Genomic DNA, 22851 nt, shown 5'->3' on the forward strand with positions numbered 1-22851 from the left:
TTGTTTGGAAATGAATATGCTTCACATGCTTTAATAAATAATAATCTACACACATATTTTCTTTAATAAATAATAATCTACACACACACATATTTGCTTTAATAAATAATAATCTACACACATATTTGCTTTAATAAATAATAATCTACACACATATTTGCTTTAATAAATAATAATCTACTCACATATATTTGCTTTAATAAATAATAATCTACACACACATATTTGCTTTAATAAATAATAATCTACACACATATTTGCTTTAATAAATAATAATCTACGCACATATATTTGCTTTAATAAATAATAGTCTATGCACATATATTTGCTTAAATAAATAATAATCTACACACATATTTGCTTTAATAAATAATAATCTACACACATATTTGCTTTAATAAATAATAATCTACACACATATATTTGCTTTAATAAATAATAATCTACACACATATTTGCTTTAATAAATAATAATCTACACACATATATGTGCTTTAATAAATAATAATCTACACACATATTTTCTTTAATAAATAATAATCTACACACACACATATTTGCTTTAATAAATAATAATCTACACACATATTTGCTTTAATAAATAATAATCTACACACATATTTGCTTTAATAAATAATAATCTACTCACATATATTTGCTTTAATAAATAATAATCTACACACACATATTTGCTTTAATAAATAATAATCTACACACATATTTGCTTTAATAAATAATAATCTACGCACATATATTTGCTTTAATAAATAATAGTCTATGCACATATATTTGCTTAAATAAATAATAATCTACACACATATTTGCTTTAATAAATAATAATCTACACACATATTTGCTTTAATAAATAATAATCTACACACATATATTTGCTTTAATAAATAATAATCTACACACATATTTGCTTTAATAAATAATAATCTACACACATATATGTGCTTTAATAAATAATAATCTACACACATATATTTGCTTTAATAAATAATAATCTGCACACATATTTGCTTTAATAAATAATAATCTACACACATATATTTGTTTTAATAAATAATAATCTACACACATATATATGCTTTAATAAATAATAGTCTACACACATATATTTGCTTTAATAAATAATAATCTACACACATATATATGCTTTAATAAATAATAAACTACACACATATATGTGCTTTAATAAATAATAATCTACACACATATATGTGCTTTAATAAATAATAATCTACACACATATATGTGCTTTAATAAATAATAATCTACACACATATATGTGCTTTAATAAATAATAATCTACACACATATATGTGCTTTAATAAATAATAATCTACACACATATTTGTTATAATAAATAATAATCTACACACGTATATTTGCTTTAATAAATAATAATCTACGCACATATATGTGCTTTAATAAATAATAATCTACACACATATATTTGCTTTAATAAATAATAATCTACACACGTATATTTGCTTTAATAAATAATAGTCTACACACATATATTTGCTTTAATAAATAATAATCTACACACATATATTTGCTTTAATAAATAATAATCTACACACATATATTTGTTATAATAAATAATAATCTACACACAATTTTTTTTAATAAATAATAATCTACACACATATATTTGCTTTAATAAATAATAATCTACACACATATATGTGCTTTAATAAATAATAATCTACACACATATATTTGCTTTAATAAATAATAATCTACACACATATATTTGCTTTAATAAATAATAATCTACACACATATATTTGCTTTAATAAATAATAATCTACACACATATATGTGCTTTAATAAATAATAATCTACACACGTATATTTGCTTTAATAAATAATAATCTACACACGTATATTTGCTTTAATAAATAATAATCTACACACATATATGTGCTTTAATAAATAATAATCTACACACATATTTGCTTTAATAAGTAATAATCTACACACATATATTTGCTTTAATAAATAATAATCTACACACATATATTTGCTTTAATAAATAATAATCTACACACATATTTGTTATAATAAATAATAATCTACACACATATATTTGCTTTAATAAGTAATAATCTACACACACATATTTGCTTTAATAAATAATAATCTACACACATATATGTGCTTTAATAAATAATAATCTACACACATATTTGTTATAATAAATAATAATCTACACACATATATTTGCTTTAATAAGTAATAATCTACACACACATATTTGCTTTAATAAATAATAATCTACACACATATATGTGCTTTAATAAATAATAATCTACACACATATATTTGCTTTAATAAATAATAATCTACACACATATTTGTTATAATAAATAATAATCTACACACATATATTTGCTTTAATAAGTAATAATCTACACACACATATTTGCTTTAATAAATAATAATCTACACACATATATGTGCTTTAATAAATAATAATCTACACACATATATTTGCTTTAATAAATAATAATCTACACACATATTTGTTTTAATAAATAATAATCTACACACATATTTGTTATAATAAATAATAATCTACACACAATTTTTTTTAATAAATAATAATCTACACACATATATGTGCTTTAATAAATAATAATCTACGCACATATATTTGCTTTAATAAATAATAATCTACACACGTATATTTGCTTTAATAAATAATAATCTACACACATATATTTGCTTTAATAAATAATAATCTACACACATATATGTGCTTTAATAAATAATAATCTACACACATATATGTGCTTTAATAAATAATAATCTACACACATATATTTGCTTTAATAAATAATAATCTACACACATATTTGTTATAATAAATAATAATCTACACACATATATGTGCTTTAATAAGTAATAATCTACACACACATATTTGCTTTAATAAATAATAATCTACACACATATTTGTTATAATAAATAATAATCTACACACATATATTTGCTTTAATAAGTAATAATCTACACACACATATTTGCTTTAATAAATAATAATCTACACACATATATGTGCTTTAATAAATAATAATCTACACACATATTTGTTATAATAAATAATAATCTACACACATATATTTGCTTTAATAAGTAATAATCTACACACACATATTTGCTTTAATAAATAATAATCTACACACATATATGTGCTTTAATAAATAATAATCTACACACATATATTTGCTTTAATAAATAATAATCTACACACATATTTGTTATAATAAATAATAATCTACACACATATATTTGCTTTAATAAGTAATAATCTACACACACATATTTGCTTTAATAAATAATAATCCACACACATATATGTGCTTTAATAAATAATAATCTACACACATATATTTGCTTTAATAAATAATAATCTACACACATATTTGTTTTAATAAATAATAATCTACACACATATTTGTTATAATAAATAATAATCTACACACAATTTTTTTTAATAAATAATAATCTACACACATATATTTGCTTTAATAAATAATAATCTACACACATATATTTGCTTTAATAAATAATAATCTACACACATATTTGTTTTAATAAATAATAATCTACACACATATTTGTTATAATAAATAATAATCTACACACAATTTTTTTTAATAAATAATAATCTACACACATATATTTGCTTTAATAAATAATAATCTACACACATATATTTGCTTTAATAAATAATAATCTACACACATATTTGTTTTAATAAATAATAATCTACACACATATTTGTTATAATAAATAATAATCTACACACAATTTTTTTTAATAAATAATAATCTACACACATATATTTGCTTTAATAAATAATAATCTACACACATATATTTGCTTTAATAAATAATAATCTACACACATATTTGCTTTAATAAATAATAATCTACACACATATATGTGCTTTAATAAATAATAATCTACGCACATATATTTGCTTTAATAAATAATAATCTACACACGTATATTTGCTTTAATAAATAATAATCTACACACATATATTTGCTTTAATAAATAATAATCTACACACATATATGTGCTTTAATAAATAATAATCTACACACATATATGTGCTTTAATAAATAATAATCTACGCACATATGTGCTTTAATAAATAATAATCTACACACATATATTTGCTTTAATAAATAATAATCTACACACATATATGTGCTTTAATAAATAATAATCTACACACGTATATTTGCTTTAATAAATAATAATCTACACACAATTTTTTTTAATAAATAATAATCTACACACATATATGTGCTTTAATAAATAATAATCTACGCACATATATTTGCTTTAATAAATAATAATCTACACACGTATATTTGCTTTAATAAATAATAATCTACACACATATATTTGCTTTAATAAATAATAATCTACACACATATATGTGCTTTAATAAATAATAATCTACACACATATATGTGCTTTAATAAATAATAATCTACGCACATATATGTGCTTTAATAAATAATAATCTACACACATATATTTGCTTTAATAAATAATAATCTACACACATATTTGGACAGGTTTTAGGAACATAATGATAATGCCACTTTGCATCACATATTTTTTCTACTTCCCTTGTGTTTAGAAGCTTGATACCACGTCCCTATGAGGAATTTCGTCATGAAATTTAGGAAACAAATATATATATATATATGAGGTGCCTTCAATAATTTTCCAGATTTTTATGGTACGGGCATTTAAAATTGTTGTAGAATCTTGAAAATTCATTATGTTATTGCTATACATCTTATGAGTTGACTGACAAATTTTTATGATTTCAGGTTCCAATGAACAGAAACAGCAGGAATTGGAATGCACCATACTAAAGCCTAATTATCACAGCTAGTGACTTTCAAAAATGTAATCTGGGCATGAAAACACTTTAGAATATCATTCAATGTGTAATAAAAGTCTACATTAAACTTGAAAAAAATGCCACTGAAATGTTTGGAATGCTTCAGACTGCTTTTGGACCATCTTGCATGAATCGAGTATCAGTTTTTGAATGACGTAAGAGATTCAAGGAAGGCAGGGAGTTGGTGAAGGATAATGAGAGTTGTGGGAGGAGTAAGGAAGTCAGAACACAAGAGTTTATTGAGCAAATAAAGAATTTCATGGATAAGGACCACCATTTGTCTATGGAGACAATAAGTGCACAGTTTGATGGCAGTGTGGGAACTGTACACACAGTTATTCACGATGAAATGAAAATGTGGAAAATTTGTGTGAAGTTTGGAAAACCATAGAGGCTGTGATTATGAGACAATTGAAGAGATGAAAGAGGCTGTGATGAGAATCATTGACATGTTCCCACAAGAGGACTTCCATGGAGCCTTCCAGAAGTTGTTGAAACAGTACAACAAGTGCCTTACAACTGGAGTGGATTACTTTGAAAGGGACTATAGTTTCATGTGTGTATTATCAATAAAAGTGAACATATGAATATGTCTGGAAACTTATTGAAGGCACCTTATATTTAATTTCAAACTTTCATTGTAGTAATAAAGGCTATTATAGTGGCCAATTAAAAAAAATAAATAAGATTCTACTCTTTTCGGTGATTATGCATGAATACTCTAAAAAAAAAGGGTGAAAAAATGACAATAAAAATAGCTTATAATTTTGGAGTAACAGTGTAGTCGGTTTTGTATATAAATTTAATGTATAATTAACCCTCATTTCCTGGCCATTATTGCATTTTTCTTGAGATTTTTTATGATTTGAAAATGAGTATATCTAATATATATAATATAATATAATCTTCAACAATGGCTCATATCATCATATATATATGATGATATGAGCCATTGTTGAAGATCCATGGATTAAGGAAATTAAAATAACCCCTTCTATATATTCCTTTTGTCAAGCAATAAATTCTTAAATCGAATATATGTCTCTATATGTTGTTTTTTTCAGAATTTAAAATTTAACCACGAAACTTATATATATATATATATATATATATATATATATGAAAGTGAAAATGTGTCTGTGTACATTTCCCTACCAAATAACTCTGTCAATTTTTGGTCTAGAGACTCAAGCTTTGATGTAAGGAGTATTGAGATTTGGGAAAATCTTTTTAATCAGTTTTTAGCCAGAAATTAGGCTGTTAAAGGTGTCAAAGTTCAACGATTTGACCTTTGAAAACTCTACCAAACCTCTCCGCCAATTTTGGGTCTAAACATTTAAAATTTTAATTATAGGTTACTTGGACATGAATCAAACTTTTTAATTTGATTTGAGCCCCCAAAATTAAATGTTTTGGGAACAGAGTTGAAAAACATTTGATCTCTGCGGTCTCTACCAAATTACTCAGCCAATTTCTGGTCTAAATATTTGAAATTTTACATAAAGTGTATTCAGAGTAGGGCAAGCTTTTTAATCGGTTTGGGTTGAAAATTTGAGCTGTGAAAGGGGTCAAAGTTCAAAAGATTTTACCATTGCGGTATCTAGCAAACTACTCAGTCAATTTTGAATTTAAACATTTGAAATTTATACATAACGAGTATTCAGACATGCGGCAAGCATTTTAATCAGTTTTGGGGCAAAGATTTGGCTGCCAAAAGATCAAAGTTGAAAGAGTTGACCTTTGCTGTTTCTATCAAATTTCTCCGCTAATTTTGGGTCTAAAGATTTGAAATTTTAGATGTAGGTAACTTGAACATAGGTAAAACTTTGTATTTTGATTTGAGACCTAAGTAATAAATATTAAAGGGTCAGAATTGGGGTCAAAATTTTTTTAAATTTATCTCTGCGGTCTCTACTTACTCTTACTTAGACAAATTTTGGTCTAAACATTTGAAATTTTACATAAAGTGTATTTACACGTAGGGCAAGCTATGAACAGTACATAGAGCCCAAGCAAAGCCGCTGAACTGCTAGTATATATATAAAATTATGCTATCACTAAATCTAGGTCTGAGTGACAAGCCCACCTCCTAAACATGCCTCCCTTGAATCTGTCATGCTATTAACCTATAATGTGAGTGAAGCCCCCCCCCAATCTCTTTTAATTCTACCATGAACCATGTCCAAATGGCACCTATTTCAAAATAAAAACCCTTTTATAACTCTACCACTAACCCTAAGTCTGAGTGGTAAGCCTTCCCCATTGTACAAACCATTTTGAAACCACACATAATCGTCTAAAAAAACAAAACAAAATACCCTTCACCCCCTAAAAATGCACATGACTTGTCTCTCATAGAAAAATAACTGCTCTGAATGACCTGGAAATGATGGATTAGTTTACATTAAATTTATATGTAAAACTAACCACTCTAAAATAATTGTTTTTGTACCTTTTTTTTGCCAAGTTTTCAAGGTTTTAACACATAATTGCCTATAGCTCTATCACCAACCCGAAGTCCAAGTGGCAAGCTTCTTCCTCCTACAAAGACCTTCTTAAAACACACATAATTGTCTAAGAAAAAAAAAAAAAAATTCACAGGATTTATTTCTCAGAGAAAAAAAAATTGTTAGTTGCCCTAAAACATTAGAATGTCCTTAAAATATAAGATTATTTTACATTACATTTTTACATTAAATTTGGGTTCTGTTGTTTTTTTGTTTTTTTTAAATTTCTGCCAAATTTTTCAGTGGGTTCATATGTATTGCCAAATTTTTCAGTGGGTACATATGTATTGCCTAAAATAAGGGGGAGAATCATATTTTGGAGAGGCAGTTAGGGCAATTTAGCAAAAGATGTTAATCTACAATAATGCCAAAGAAATCCTATCAATATATTCATTTTTAAACAGTCTTGGTATTAGATTTCAGTTTCTCATACATAAAATGTGTTATAATTCAACTTTGAACTCTCTAACTTTATGTTTTTAATGTTTAATGAATTTTTATACTATTGCAATGTATTTATGTGCAGATAATTTGGAAACCATTAATTTCTGGAGATTTTTATATGCCATATATATATATATATATATATATATATATATATATATTTACAAAGGAGTCATCACTTATCAAGGCATGGATGCCACTCGAGGATCTGGATTCTTTGCACAAAAGCACATTAATCCTGTGTTTTAACAAAGATATAGAATTTTTACTGGAAAAGTAATATAAAAAATATGATAAAATGCATATGGTCTTAAAGAGGGGAAAATATCCAAATGTGTGAGGCACAAAAATAGTCATATTGTTTTAGTTAGATTTTAAAAATTTGAAAAGATTCTTAGATCACCAAGCTCTTTCTATGTATGCCATTATTGAGATACTTTAAGCAATTTCAAGTTATTCATGTAGATTGCTAGTGAAAATAAAAATCTCAACTAATTTGTATAAATTGAAAGCTTAAGTACTTTCTATACTGTTGATTATTTTTATTAAAACTGAAGAAGCATGCGATCAAATAGACACCATCTTTGTCTATAGATAGGGTACATGACCATCATGCGCAGTTTAAATCCAGTATCTTGTGGTCATGTGCATTCTTATACTATTATAAAATGTATAAACACTGGGTTTCTCCAACCTATTTGATAAAATAGAAACTTGTGTTAAATTAATTGTATACAGTAGCTAATGTGTTTGAAGCATTAAATGATTTAGATACCATAAAATGGTCAAACGAAACCATTCAATTTCATGTATTTTATTTTATCTGCAAACCTGACCGATTGTAATATATATATATATATATTATTATTTTGTTTCTTATTCAGCGCCAGAAACAGACAACTGTCATGGCCCCTGTGGTTGATTTAAAAAGACATGCTGACCTCACTGACCAACCTCTACATTTTAATCAACTGACTGGACGGGTAATCTTTTCACTAAATTTATATGTTTTTGTATTTTTGAAAAATATTGATATCTTAAAACCTTAATATTCTTATGAATACATTCATGAAACTTAAAATCCATTAAGAAATGCATAATCATCATCTGATCAATGAACTATTTTGTTTTAATATTTTCTTAATTTAATATTTGTTGCATAAAAGATGTAATCTATTTATTCAACATTATAAATTATATGAAGTATTTAAAAAATATTTGTTAAAAACATAATGACCAAAATACTAAAGAAAATGAAGCATTATAAAATTTTTTGTAGGTTTTATTCACAAAAATAAGGATTTTTCATTAAAAATATGAAGGTGAAAAAAAAATGAATGATCTATTTTAATGTTAAAATGGCAACTTCTTTATTTCCATTGTGATGTTATAATTCAAATTTAAATGATAATGTCTTTGTTTAATAACATAAATCATCACTCAATTAATCTCTAGCCTATCTAATAAAACAATTTTTAGACAAACTTCAACTTTATACATCAACATAGTCTCCTCATTTTTACAATTCAATGCTTTTCTTGTAGAAAGATTTGTCTTTGCCATCAAAATCTGATCAGTTTTTGATATCATTTTTTCGTTGAAGCCAACTCTCTTTATCTTGAGCATCCAAACAGCAAGTAGTCACTAGAGGACACTATTGCAGATTTGAAAAAAATTCAAAGTGTAATTAATGTAGTTTTGCCATCATTGCAATCATCTTGTGACCTGGTGTAGTGTTTAGATCAGGGGTGGGCAAACTTTTCAGTGCAAGGGCCGCATTAAAGAATTCTAAATGTTACTGGGCCGCATAGTATATTTTCCAATATAATTGATATTTAAAAAAGACAAAATAAAAGGATTTCAGAGTACTATAGAAGATTCCCATAAAACGCATTTATTTGAAAGATACAGTAACTTTAAACTTTAAAAGAAAACAATTTTATGAATATGTATTTTTAAGTATGAGCTTCATATGAAACACGTTTGAAAAACAAATAACCTTGTTTGAAGAATAAAAGCAATTCTTAAGTAACTCTGTTTAAAGAGATTAAAAAATATCTTATTAATTAATATTTTAGAATAAAATCTTTAAAAGATACGCATATAAAGTAACTCAAAGGACAAAAATGAATTTATATATTAAAAAAGAACCGTCACATGAAACACATTTATTTAAACATAAAGTAGCTCAATTTTAAGAAGAAAACATATTTCTATTGATATTTTAAAACAGTAACTTCATATGAAATATATTTATTTGAAAAACATAATAGCTCAGCAACTGAGCAACAGAAGGATCAACATGACTCAGTGAGAATGATGCAACTGACTGCAATCATTTACCAGTTTGTTGAAATTAGGTGTCAAGTTGCTTGTACTGATTCTTAACACTGACTGAAGATTTAAATCAGTTAGAAGTGATCTGTTCTTTGACTTGTTAATTTTCACTATGGAAAATGTCTGCTCACATATGTAAGTTGAAGCAAATAACACAAACATCTTCCTTGGAAAATTTTTCATATTTTTAAACTTTTCTGGGTGCAGAGATGCATAAAATTCGACTAGTGGTTTATTTTTAAAGAGCTGTCGGCTTGCAAATCAATAAGATCTACCTGTAGTTTTTCGGCAGCTGTTTCAACGTCACATGCAAAAGGTGAGCTGTCCTTCAATTGCCTTGAAATCAGCAAATCTTCTGATAAATTCCTCTTTTAGAGCCATCAAGTGGGAACTGTATTTGTCTGATAATGAGGAAAATGAACAAAGTTTTGCTCTTTAAGCTGCTTGGCAAAAAGTTTAAGTTTCAATTGAAACGCTTTCACTTCAAGATACAATTCATGAGCAAATACACTTTTGCATTGTAGTTTTGTATTTAACTCACTCAGATTTTGCAATATGTCTACAGCAAATGCAAAATCACAAACCCATTTGTCACATTCCATTTCTTTTAAAAAGTCACAAGGAATTTCTTTCATATTAAAAAACATGACAACCTCTGCTTTAACGTCCCATATTCTCTTCAGTACTTCCCCCACACTTAACCATCGGATATTTGTGTGATACAGCACATCAGTAAAATCTGCCTCGATATCTTACAAGAAACATTGGAACTGCCTGTGTTTCAGTCCCCGTGCTCTTAAGTTCACTGCACGCACTACTGGATCCATAACATGTTTGAGTTTCAAAGATGATTTACAGAGGTTTTCTTGATGTATGACGCAGTAAAAAGACAACACACTGTGCGATGGAAAATCTTTGATTTTTTTTATTCATCAAGGCCACTAGGCCACAGTGTTTGCCTCTGAGTGAAGGAGCGCCATCAGTTGTAATACTTGCCAGTTTATCCAGGCTTAACCTAGACCTGATTAGACTGCTAATGATACTGTTGTATAAATCGTTTCCAGTGGCTGTGTGTTTGAGAGACTCCATGGATAGCAATTTTTCTGTAATTTCAAAGTTTTTGTCAATTCAAAAATGGATAAGCATCGAAAATTTCACGAAAATCTGACCATTAGTTGATTTTTGCTAGATTTGTTAAACGGATTTTTGCTAGATTTGTTAAACGGATATGTTTTCAATGCTTACTACGGGGGAACGTTATTTTAAAGCGCCAATTATGTAAACACGATTTTCGTCTCGCAATTTCATTATTTTCGTACGATGAAATTTAAAAAAAAATTATTACTAGTTTATTTTGCCCTTCTTCTTTAAAATGGTACAGACATTATAGTCATAATATTAATTTATAATAAAGTTACATCGTGTTACATATAGGGGGGTAATTCTGTGGTGAATTTTGAAGGTGCCTACGGAACTTCTAATTTCGTCCCAGTGCTAAAAATAATTTTCTAATTGAACACGTGACCAAGAAATCGTACGAAAATAAGAAAATGAATATCAATTAATGTTTGAATTTATTCACAGATAACTAAAAAACAATGTTTTTACTTGGCCTTCAAGATCAAAGTGTAGTATCTCTTCTTCAGATGCTGCACTTCAATTTCTTGTTTTCTGTCAGTGGAGGAGAAATCCTTCACGACTGAGACAATTCTTATTTTTGTTCCTTTTCTCCACGTTAAAAAACGACCCTGGTGTCTAACTCCGGGGAGGGGGGGCATTGTAAATAGGAACAACTATTGTGATTTTATTTTCAGAAACAAGAATTATAAACAAGAAATTATATATATAGGAAACGAATATTTTTTGGTTTTGTATTACTGTACACATAGATTCGAAAAAGTTGTCAAAAAAACAAATATATAACAAATAAATGTTATCAAAGGCAAGATAAGTTACTTGTCTACCGAACTGGATATGTTTTTAGTGTTTTTATTTAATGTAACACGTTTATTCAGCTCGAAAAACATAGTGTTTACCAATGTATTGGAAAATTAAAAGTGGCGTCCGACTCTCTCTTTGACACAGTAAGTTTGGGAAAAGGAGTTAAAAATAAAAAACTAGACAAAATACTGTTAAAAACTTACGGTGTCAAGGAAAGAGTCGGGCGCCATTTTTAATTTTCCAATACATCGGTAAACATTGTATGTTTTTCGAGATGAATAAACATGTTATATTAAATAAAAACACTAAAAGAATATCCAGTAAGGTAGAAAAGTAACTTATCTTGCCTTTGATAACATTTATTTGTTATATATTTGTTTTTTGACAACTTTTTCGAACCTATGTGTACAGTAATACAACCCCCATTTTTTAAACGAAAAAATAAAATTTGTGTTTAATTTTAACGGGGATAATATTTTTTTTTTATTGTTATTAACATGAAAATGGAATTTATAAATTTATTTGAAATTATTGATATTTATTAAATTAATGGGAAATGAAGCCATTTTATCAAAATGGTATTAACATGAAACAATAGAATTTATAAATTTATTTTAAATTATTTGTTTTTTTATATTTTTTTTGATAAATTATTTTTTCGCTGAATTTGTTTTTTCTATTAAAATTGACTTATTTCACGCATTCGTAGTTTTTAACAAAAACTCAGTAAACCACAACGAAATTAGAAGTTCCGTTCCATTTTTGTGACAACCGAAAAACATAGCATGCTTACCCATATTTACCATAATGTTGATACAATGTACGAAAATATTAAAAAAAGAAGTAAAATGAGGACTTCAAAATATATCGAAAACATAACAAAAAATAAATAGAAACTGCATGAAACAAATTGAAGATTGGATTGGTATTCACACATTTTTTGCAATTTTTTTTAAACACCCACAAAATTTTACCTTGTATAAACTTTTTGCATATATTGAATTAATTTTTGGTCATTTATAGAAAAATGGAAAACAAGATTAAAAGTGTGTTTTAATAAATATTTTATAAATCAGTTAATTTATTTTAATCAGTAATAAATGTACAAAATTGACTAATATATATATATGTAGGCGTCCTGTAAAATTTTAAATTTTAGATATTATTTCAATCAAGATATTTTGAACAAGTAAATATTTGACAAAAGAGGTCAATATTGATTACATTTTTTTTTAAATATTTTGCTTGAATTTGCATAAAACCCTCTTATTGATATTCTAAAAAGTTTGACTTACGAAATTACATAATGGGAATTTAAATTTACTAAATTTTTGTAACAAATTACAGATGCAAACAAAATAATTAGTCAATATTTTAACTTACTAAAATGCTTGGCAATGAATTTATATGTCCTTTCTTTGGAAATTCTAAATATCATATGAAAATTTTAGTGTCTTTTAGGAGTAACGGAGATGGGAGAGAGAGAGTTCGCTAAGACTTGACCGGTCGGTCCGCTGGACCCCAGACTATAAGCGCCAGATTTTATGGTCCCCACAATATTTTTAGTATATCAAAATAATTTATTGCCTGTTTTTGGCCAGGCAAAAGTTTCGGGGCACGGCAAATCAAAAAGGATTCAATAAAGCTACACCTGGCAGTCTAGCTGGGAACCAAGTGTAAACTTACCAGTCCCCATAAAACAGTCATTTTTTAATGTGTAATTCGTAAGATTTCTTCGTTTTATTTTACTTTATTTGTTTTTCTTTCTTCAGAAATTTAGTTAGATTGTTAACGAAGGTATATTTTCATCTCCAAATTTTCATTTTTTGCAAGGATCTGTCCGTACTTGTGTCCGGCAGTTGCACAGCTATGAGAAAACCACAATTAAATATTCAGTACTTGGAGGGCCGCATGAATTCCTTTGGCGGGCCGCATGCGGCCTACGGGCCGTAGTTTGCCCACCCCTAGTCTAGATGAAAGAGCACTGTTTCATTGTTCTTCTTTTTTTCCGCCCTTCAACTGCACCAGTAATACTATATAATATTTGTTATTGATGTTTCTTCTTTTCTCTAAGGTAATTGATAAACAAAATACAGAAGACAAAACAGATGTTTTTTATCTGTTACTGTTTACTCAGATGACTACTGATTTGAATCTGGAGTGAAGTGGTAGAAGCCCTGTCGCTGGGCCATTAGAATACACTCACTGTTCCTCTGCAGAGAGTAAAAATCTGCAACACACCACTTGGCCCTTACTTGGGCTAAGATGGGCAATTGGACAGGCCCAATCAATCGGTTAGTTATGTCTAGCACTAAATCAGGTAAGCATAACAAGAAAATAAACTCAAGCTCTCCACATTAGACAAACTAATTTAGTAAGCAGTAGCTAAAGGGTCAATTAACTTACTGGACAATGGACTCAACATGGCTGAGAAACCAAAACTTTTCCTCAAAAAAACACAGATCATCTGGTGGTACATCAATAATAATAAACAATAAAATCCTACAAAGACAGATTAACTTGAACACAATTATGCAAGCAATTGCCGTATCTGTGACATTGCATAAAACTTTTACAATATGCTCAATTTACATATCACCTAACGACACACCCAATAAAATCAAACTGATCAATCTAATCAAACGATTCTTAAAACTATATTTACTATTGGGAGACTTTAATCATCAAAAAATAATATGGAAAAGCAAAGAAACAAACAAAAAAGGAAAATTAATTGAAAATATAATGAATCAAAAAGATTTATGTCTATATAAAAAATAAAGCATACAAATATCTACACAAAGCAACAGGCACCCACTCAACCATAGATCTTACTTTATACAACAAATCCATGTACATGGATTACAATTGGAAAATATATGGAGACACATGCAGAAGTGACCATTTCCCAATAGTCTTGGAAAACCTGAACATAACTCCGGAACAGAAAATACCATGCTGTAACCTAAAAAGAGTTCATTGGGAAAACTTTCAAAAACAATGTCAATCTGTTCTGATGATGAACGAACAAATGATGACGATCACTTGATCTACTTTACCAACACTGTCATAAACGTAGCAAATGAAAACATCCCAAAATCATCCACCTCTACCAAATAGAATAAACCTTGGTTTATTAAAGAATGCAAAAACGCTATTCACAAACTCCAAGCTGCACTTAGGAAGTTTAAACAAATCCCAACATCAGAAAATTTAAATTAATTTAAAAATTACAGAGCTCTAGCCTTACATACCATTTAAGAATCAAAACAAAACATATGGCACTAGGTGTTAAAAATAAACACAAAAACCAAATAACATGATTAAGAAAATTGAAGGAACAAATAGCAATCTACCTATAAAAACCCCTCACTAAAAACAATCAGGTATTCACTAAAAACAATCAGGTATTCACTAAAAACAATCAGGTATTCACTAAAAACAATCAGGTATTCACTAAAAAGGAAGCTATAGTCAACATAATTGTTGAGAATTTTGCCCAAATCTCTTCTTCCAAAAATCTAACGATCAAATACCAGTTTGGGTTTTGCAATCCCAGGAGTACAACTGACCACTTGATTCAATTAGCGACATCTACAATGGAAAGCTTTCATAAAAAAAGAACATCTAATAACCACAACACCATATGGAAACAGAGATATAAAAGACCTACGACATTCATAAACAAAGAAACAGAGTACCGCAAGGAGGTATCCTCTCCATAACACAGTTTTATATAAAAATAAATCATATAGTTCAAAATCAAACTACATTGTGTACTCTATATATTGTAGATCCAAATACAATATTGTTGTGGGGTACTAATCACCCCTATTTCAGAACTAAGTGGAATCAACCAGTCCTATGAATACCTCTGATTTCAGAGACTAAAGAGAGACATTCATACCATGTTTAACCGCATGCTATGAACACGTTCCTCTCATACCACTTTAGTGGCTCCTGTATTCTTTATGATAAATACATATTATATTTTATACACTTTACACTACTTGGGGTTTCTTTCATTTGTAACCCCTAGCACGGATCTACAACAACTGGCTGACGAGGATAATTCAAGAACTTCCCGGATCAATCTACAATAGTTGCTAACAACAACTGAATGACGAATATTCGGGCAACGAATTCACTCTAAAAATAAAACAGCCATTGGAAGACAGCATTTGACGGCCAAAAGGATTCAAGAAAAAGAACTCACACGGATATTCGCAATAATTTTTTTCCTACACTCGGGGGAAATTCGAAATTCAAAAGTATTTATTTTTCAAAAGTTTGGTGAATAACGGGAAAGACTACTTTATGTTGGGAGGGAAAAAAAGCAACATTCGAGCGTAAAAAATCCACAAATACGGGATAAAGAACAGAAGATTTTACAAAGACGTTGTCAAAAAGCTTTATTTTGCTGTTAAAAAAGCTACTAAAACGTAAACTTCAAGTTGAAACAGAACTTATGAGACGAATTGCGTGGAGAATTATTATTACTGAATTAACGAGACCAAGTTTTCAGTAAGTACAAAAAGAAACTTTGTCGTTCTAAAAAGCATGTCTTGCTAATACATCCTATGGTTAAAAAACATTAGCATTGGAAAAAGGAGAAAAAAACTCTTGCAAAAGTAAATGACATATTTTATTTTATTGGCTAAAGCGAGTATTTGCACAAATTAAAAAAGACGTCGGATTTTAATCCGATTAAAATAAACTTTTCACTGGTCGACAGGACTGCACATCGAAGAAGAAAAAAAAAAAAAAAACAATTTCGCTAAGCACGACAAATAAAGTGTTAACGAGAAAAGGGACATTCATTTTTGCACAGAGATCAAAAAGAATAACCAATATTAAATAAATGCTACAAACTCTTTCACAGATAAGTAACTTTTTCTTTTTAAAGAAAAAAGAGGAAAAAAATGTGCAGGATCAACAAGGAATTTAACCCAGTACCTACACGTTACAAAAATTGAAAAATGACAAACTAAATCTACTGCTTTTTGTATGAATGCAAACGCAGAATTATTTTCTCAGAAAAATTGCCACAGGAAGAAATAAATATATGAAAGAAATATTCGTTAAATAACCAGGTACGAATTTTGTAAAGGTTTTTTTTTATATATAGTTGGTAGTATAGGAAAAGTACATCAACGAATTGGGTTGTTTTGTCATATTAAGTAATTCCATACCGCCCCCCCCCAAAAAAAAAATCAAAATGGACGAGTTTGCAAAATGAATTTTGGAAATGGTGAAATTCCAACAAAGTCAACAATTAGAACTTGAAACAAGGTTCAGAGAAGAGCAATTGGCAATACAAAAACAAAACAAAGAGAAACAATTGGCAATACAGAAACAAAATGAAGAGAAACAATTGGCAATACAGAAACAAAATGAAGAGAAACAATTGGCAATACAGAAACAAAACAAAGAGAAACAATTGGCAATTCAGAAACAAAACAAAGAGAAACAATTGGCAATTCAGAAACAAAACAAAGACAAACAGTTAAATTTAATAAAATATCTTGAAGAAAAACGAGGAAGAGAAAAGAAAGAAATGAATTAACAAATATTGGAAAAGCAGTTAAATTTAATGAAATTCTTTGAGGAAAAACAGGAAAGAGATAGGAAAGAAATGAATGAACAAATATTGGAATTGAAAAAATTACATTTAGAGCAACAAAACCAGTCAGATAAAAATGGATTTGATAACCCAATAAAGACAGCGGAGAAGAAACCAGCACGGCTTTTTCCCAAAATGCGATCTGGTCAGCTATTGATACATTTCACTACGCTCCTGAGGAAGACCTAACGTTTGAGGCATATTTCAGAAGATTTGAAGACCTTTTTAAAATTGATTGCAGTGCATGGACGGATCGAAAGAGGGTTCGTTTTTTGCTACGGGAGTTAGATACATCCGAACATAACAAATTCGTGGACTATATTTTACCAACGAATTGTCGTTTGACGAGGCAGTCAAACTATTAATGGAGTTATACTGTCCCAAAAGAAGCCTTTTTCATAAAAGATGGAAATGCATGAATGTTACACTTAAAGAGAGTCAGGACTATATGACATTTGCATCTATAGTTAATAAGCACTGTGACGATTTCAAATTGTTGTCATTAACGGCGGACAATTTCAAATGCTTAATATTCACACAAGGTGTGATAGCCACAAAAAGCAGCCCCCACCTTATATGTGAAAAAAAAAATCTGAAGAGATTAGGGTATGCGCAGACTTTATGACCGGATTGAATGTAATGCTCAAGGACCATCACTACCCACTACCAAACCCAAACAAAATATTCGCTAAGTTAAATAGCAGAAAATATTTTTCCAAAATAGACTTAAGTGAGACGTACCTACAAATACCAGTAGAGGAAGATAGCTTGAAACTTTTGTGTATCTCAACCCACAAAGGACTTTATAAATTCAATAGATTAGCATTTGGTATAAAAGTAGCACCTGCAATTTTCCAAGAGGTAATTGATACTTTGCTGAGTGTTTTGGATTTCGCAATAGGCTATCTGGGCGATATTCTTATGCGTAGTCAAAATGTTTAACAACATAGAGATCATGTATTTCAAGTTTTTGACAGAATAAAAGAATACGGCTTCACATTGAAGGAAGCAAAATGCAAATTTTTTTTGGAACAAATTAAATACCTGGGTCATATCATATATAAGGACAGGAGGAAACCCGATCCAGACAGGTCCACAGCTATAAAAGACATGCCAGAACCTCATAATGTAACTACATTGCAGAGTTTTTTAGGGCTCGCAAACTATTATCAAAAGTTCATTAAGAACATGCATGAATTGCGTGCGCCTTTGAATGTACTATAAAAAAAGGACAAAAAATGGGACTGGACACCTGAGTGCCAGGTAGCGTTTAAGAAATTAAAAGATGTATTAACGGCAGATTTATCCCTGACTCATTTTACTTCGGAGCAAAAGATTATTGTCGCAACTGACGCAAGTTCTTATGGGATCGGGGCGTGCATTCTACACAAAATGCCTTATGGGTCCATTAAGCCAATCGGCCATGCGTCAAGAATTTTACTTCTTGCCGAGAAGAATTACTCCCAAAACGAAAAGGAAGCACTTTCAATCATATTCGGTGTTACAAAATACCATTGATTTTTACACAGTCGTAAATTTAAATTGCAAACTGACCATAAGCCGCTTATAACCATCTTTGGCTCTAAAAAAAGGGCTGCCAACTTACACAGCCAACAGACTGTAAAGATTAGAGACCATTCTATTGAATTACAATTTCAGTATGGAATTTCTACCATCTGCAAAGTTAAGTCACGCAGACGGATTGTCACGTTTAATCCTGAAATCAAGAGAACCGCTAGAAGACACAGTAATAGCGTCACTACAAAGTGAAAAGGACTATACACAAATACTATGTAATACGATCAAGGAACTACCAGTCACTTTGGCAGATATAATAACAGAGGCTAAAAAAGATAATTTCATCAAATAAATGAAACAAAAAATTAAATCGGATGAATCGGCGGTGGAAGCTTATTCTATGTGCAATGAGGTACTGTTGTATCGAGAAAGAATAGTAATCCCAGCTACACTACAAAAGAAAATTCTAAAAGATTTTCATATGGGGCACCCTGGGGCTCCGCGAATGAAGAGCCTCATGAGGTCCTACATTTACTGGAACAATATGGACACTGATATAGAAGGCACGGTAAAGTTGTGTAAGGGATGCGCATTGGCTGCAAAAGCGCCCCCAATACAATTTAGCCCGTGGCCTAAAGCGGACCACCAATGGCAAAGAATACACATAGATTATGCAGGCCCTCCACACTTTTTTATGTTTTTTTTTTTAAATGTTATCTTTTTTATTTTGAACTTCGTGCTTCTTTGTTATTGGAGTGAGATTTGAGAGTCGAAATATTGAATTTCAGGTGAAACTAATGGTATCTGCTGAATTGTCATGTCACAGTAATAAACATATCCAAAAATTATTACAATGATATGGTAGAAAAATAATTATTATTGAATATAGTTTTCGAAGAAAATTAGCAAAAATTAAGGTTTTCAAAAAAAGAAACTGGAGAGTTCAACATGTACCAAGGGGGGGGGGCAATTATTTACAGAAAACTTGGAAAGTCTTAGGCAAATTTGACAAAAATCAATTGGTTTTACTTGAATTCAATGTTTTGATTTTTGAATTTCACTCTAATCACAAAGAAGTACCCAAAATATTTTGAAGACGCATGAGAAGCGTCATTCAGTTGATGTAATTGTCTTATTCCTACTAGAAAGTTAATTGGACTTGTTGCATTTACTGACACTTCCCCATCTTTAAATAAAACAAGTTGCGTTCACAATGAATCATTTCTAACAACGTAATGTGGTTGTGCACAAAGTAACCCAAAAAGAAAAGATAAGATTTAAACTAAAAATTGTTTCTGCTTTGTCATTGTTTTCTAGTGTTGGCTACTCATCATATCTTCTTTGTGGCCATTTAGGCGTCGAACGGTCAACTGGCTTGGTCAAGTTGTAAAACTACAAAAACAAATTCTGTGACTGTTCTAGTGTTAGTTGTTGAATAATTGACGAGAAAGACACAGTAGCAATTAAATATTTTATTAACAGAAATACATAGAACAGGTAATTGAGCAATATTTTTGCGCACTGCTGAACTAGTTGTGACAACTATGCTCGTCGTGTGTCGTTCTCTGACTCCTTTGGTAAAACAGTTCTTGTTAATTGAAAGTGACGTCCTGGACAGAAGTGACGTCATAGAATAGTTTTTTATTACCCTAAATCCATTTGGTCTGGATTGATGTCTCCAGAGCAGGCTGTCTGAAGATACTTCCTGACCAAAAATGCACTAAACGTTTATGTTATTGTTTTTTTCCTTTTTTTTTGTTATTGTTTTCTTCCTTTCCTTTTTGCAAAACTCAATCATGTTCTGCAAAGTTAACAAAAACAACGATTTTGCTCTATAAAAACTATGGTTTGGGGTGAAAAAGAGTTTAAAAAAAAAATAGGGAATACAAGCTTTTTGTAACTTATTTTTAAAAACCTTTTCTCTGATATAGGATTTTTTATATCATATTTAACCCATAAAAAGATCCAACTCCTTTCTGAATCAGATTCGCAAAAACTAGTATGGTTCACTGACAAATGTATGGAGCAATTAGATTTCAGCCACCCCAGAATAAGCAAATAGGAAACTGACAAATTTGGAACTACACCAGTTTCTTTGACATGCTGGTTGACCTTCAACACACATATTGAACCTTGAATCTGCACTTTTTACAATATCTCTGTCAGTGAGGGAGAAATCCGTCTAGACTGAGGCAACTTTTATGTATAATAAAATAAAATCTTATAAAACGTTTTTATTTATAAAACTTTTAATAAAAAAATGAAACATTGTAGAGATTGTGTTATTTGTCTTTGCACGAAGACACAGATACAAGGTCTATCAAATCATTTCTCTCTGATAGGTTCATAAGAGTAGTAGTTGATGGGCAGAAATCAGAATCTCACAGTAGATGTAACTTTAGCTAAGTACATAGCTAAGTATAAGAAGGTTAGATTTGATTGACTTTTTTAAAAAAGTCAATCAAATCTAACCCTCTTTTTTCGTGTGTGCTAATATCATTCTATTTAGTTTTATTTTATTTTTATTTCTCAGACACATCTTAACCATTCTTAATTCACTTATTTTAAAACGATTTCTGACTAAATTTTTTTCTTTTTTTACCATGCCACATTGAGATAGTAGGGGGAGGGGAATCCTTATATATTAGCTTATTTAGTTGACAGAAGAACTTTATTTAAGTACGATACTTAATATTAACAGCCATGGTAAGACGCAAAAAAAAAAAAAAATTTTAATAAAAAAAATTAGAAAATTTAATAAGTGCTCCCCCCCTCGCACATTGCGATCTCCTTTCCGAACGCACCATATTATCGGAACTCCAAAACATGTGGGTTTTTTTTTCTTTTTTTTTGAACGAGTTAAAAATAACCAGGCTTTCCAATTTGATAAAAGTTCTATTATAGCATTTATTATGGGGTGGAGCTAGAACGGTCGAACAATCTGGTATCAGGTCTGCAAGCCGTGTGTAGTTCTTAAAATTCGACTCGAAAAATTGAAAGCTTAGGCAAGAGAGAATTCTTAACCTAACAGAAATGAGGAGTTATTTATTTTTTCTACTATAGAAGACAGAAGAACTTTATTAAGTAGTATACTTAATATCTGCAATTACCATATGCTTGCTTGTATTAATAAAGTGGCCTCCATGATATCCATACCAAACCACTGAACATAGCTTGTAATTTAACTTTTACTATATTGAAATATACAGTATCTTATATGTGATATTAGGGCTATTTTTCTGAATAGATGCAATGCTCTGTGCCTGGCCTTAATGTCTGCCTATAAATACAGAATAGGAATTCTGAATCACCATGAACGAGTTGTTCTTCTTATAACTGGAAAAAACACCTAACGGCTAGCTACGAAATCCCAATATACATTTTACCTCCATGACGACTACCTCTGTCTAACCTGCATGCCAAAAAAAAAAAATTTTTTTTTTCTTCAAACTAAACCTTACCTGAAACTCTAATCCTAATGGAGATCTACTGTTATTTATAAGTAAATAACCCTTGTCTCTTGAACGCTAACAATCTGC

The 22851-nt window shown here is 29.3% G+C and overlaps 1 protein-coding gene across 1 annotated transcript in view; it reads left to right on the forward strand.

Annotated features, from left to right (window-relative positions):
- LOC145293827 (splicing factor 45-like) overlaps positions 1-22851 on the forward strand; it is a 269412-nt gene that overhangs the window by 81909 nt on the left and 164652 nt on the right. The window contains exon 4 of the mRNA XM_080140477.1: positions 8778-8876. Coding sequence (XP_079996603.1) covers positions 8778-8876 — 99 coding nt within the window. The remainder of the gene's footprint in view (positions 1-8777; positions 8877-22851) is intronic.

The sequence above is a fragment of the Euprymna scolopes genome, chromosome 15, assembly GCF_053919585.1.
Source record: "Euprymna scolopes isolate OS-2025 chromosome 15, ASM5391958v1, whole genome shotgun sequence".
Lineage (NCBI taxonomy): Eukaryota > Metazoa > Mollusca > Cephalopoda > Sepiida > Sepiolidae > Euprymna > Euprymna scolopes.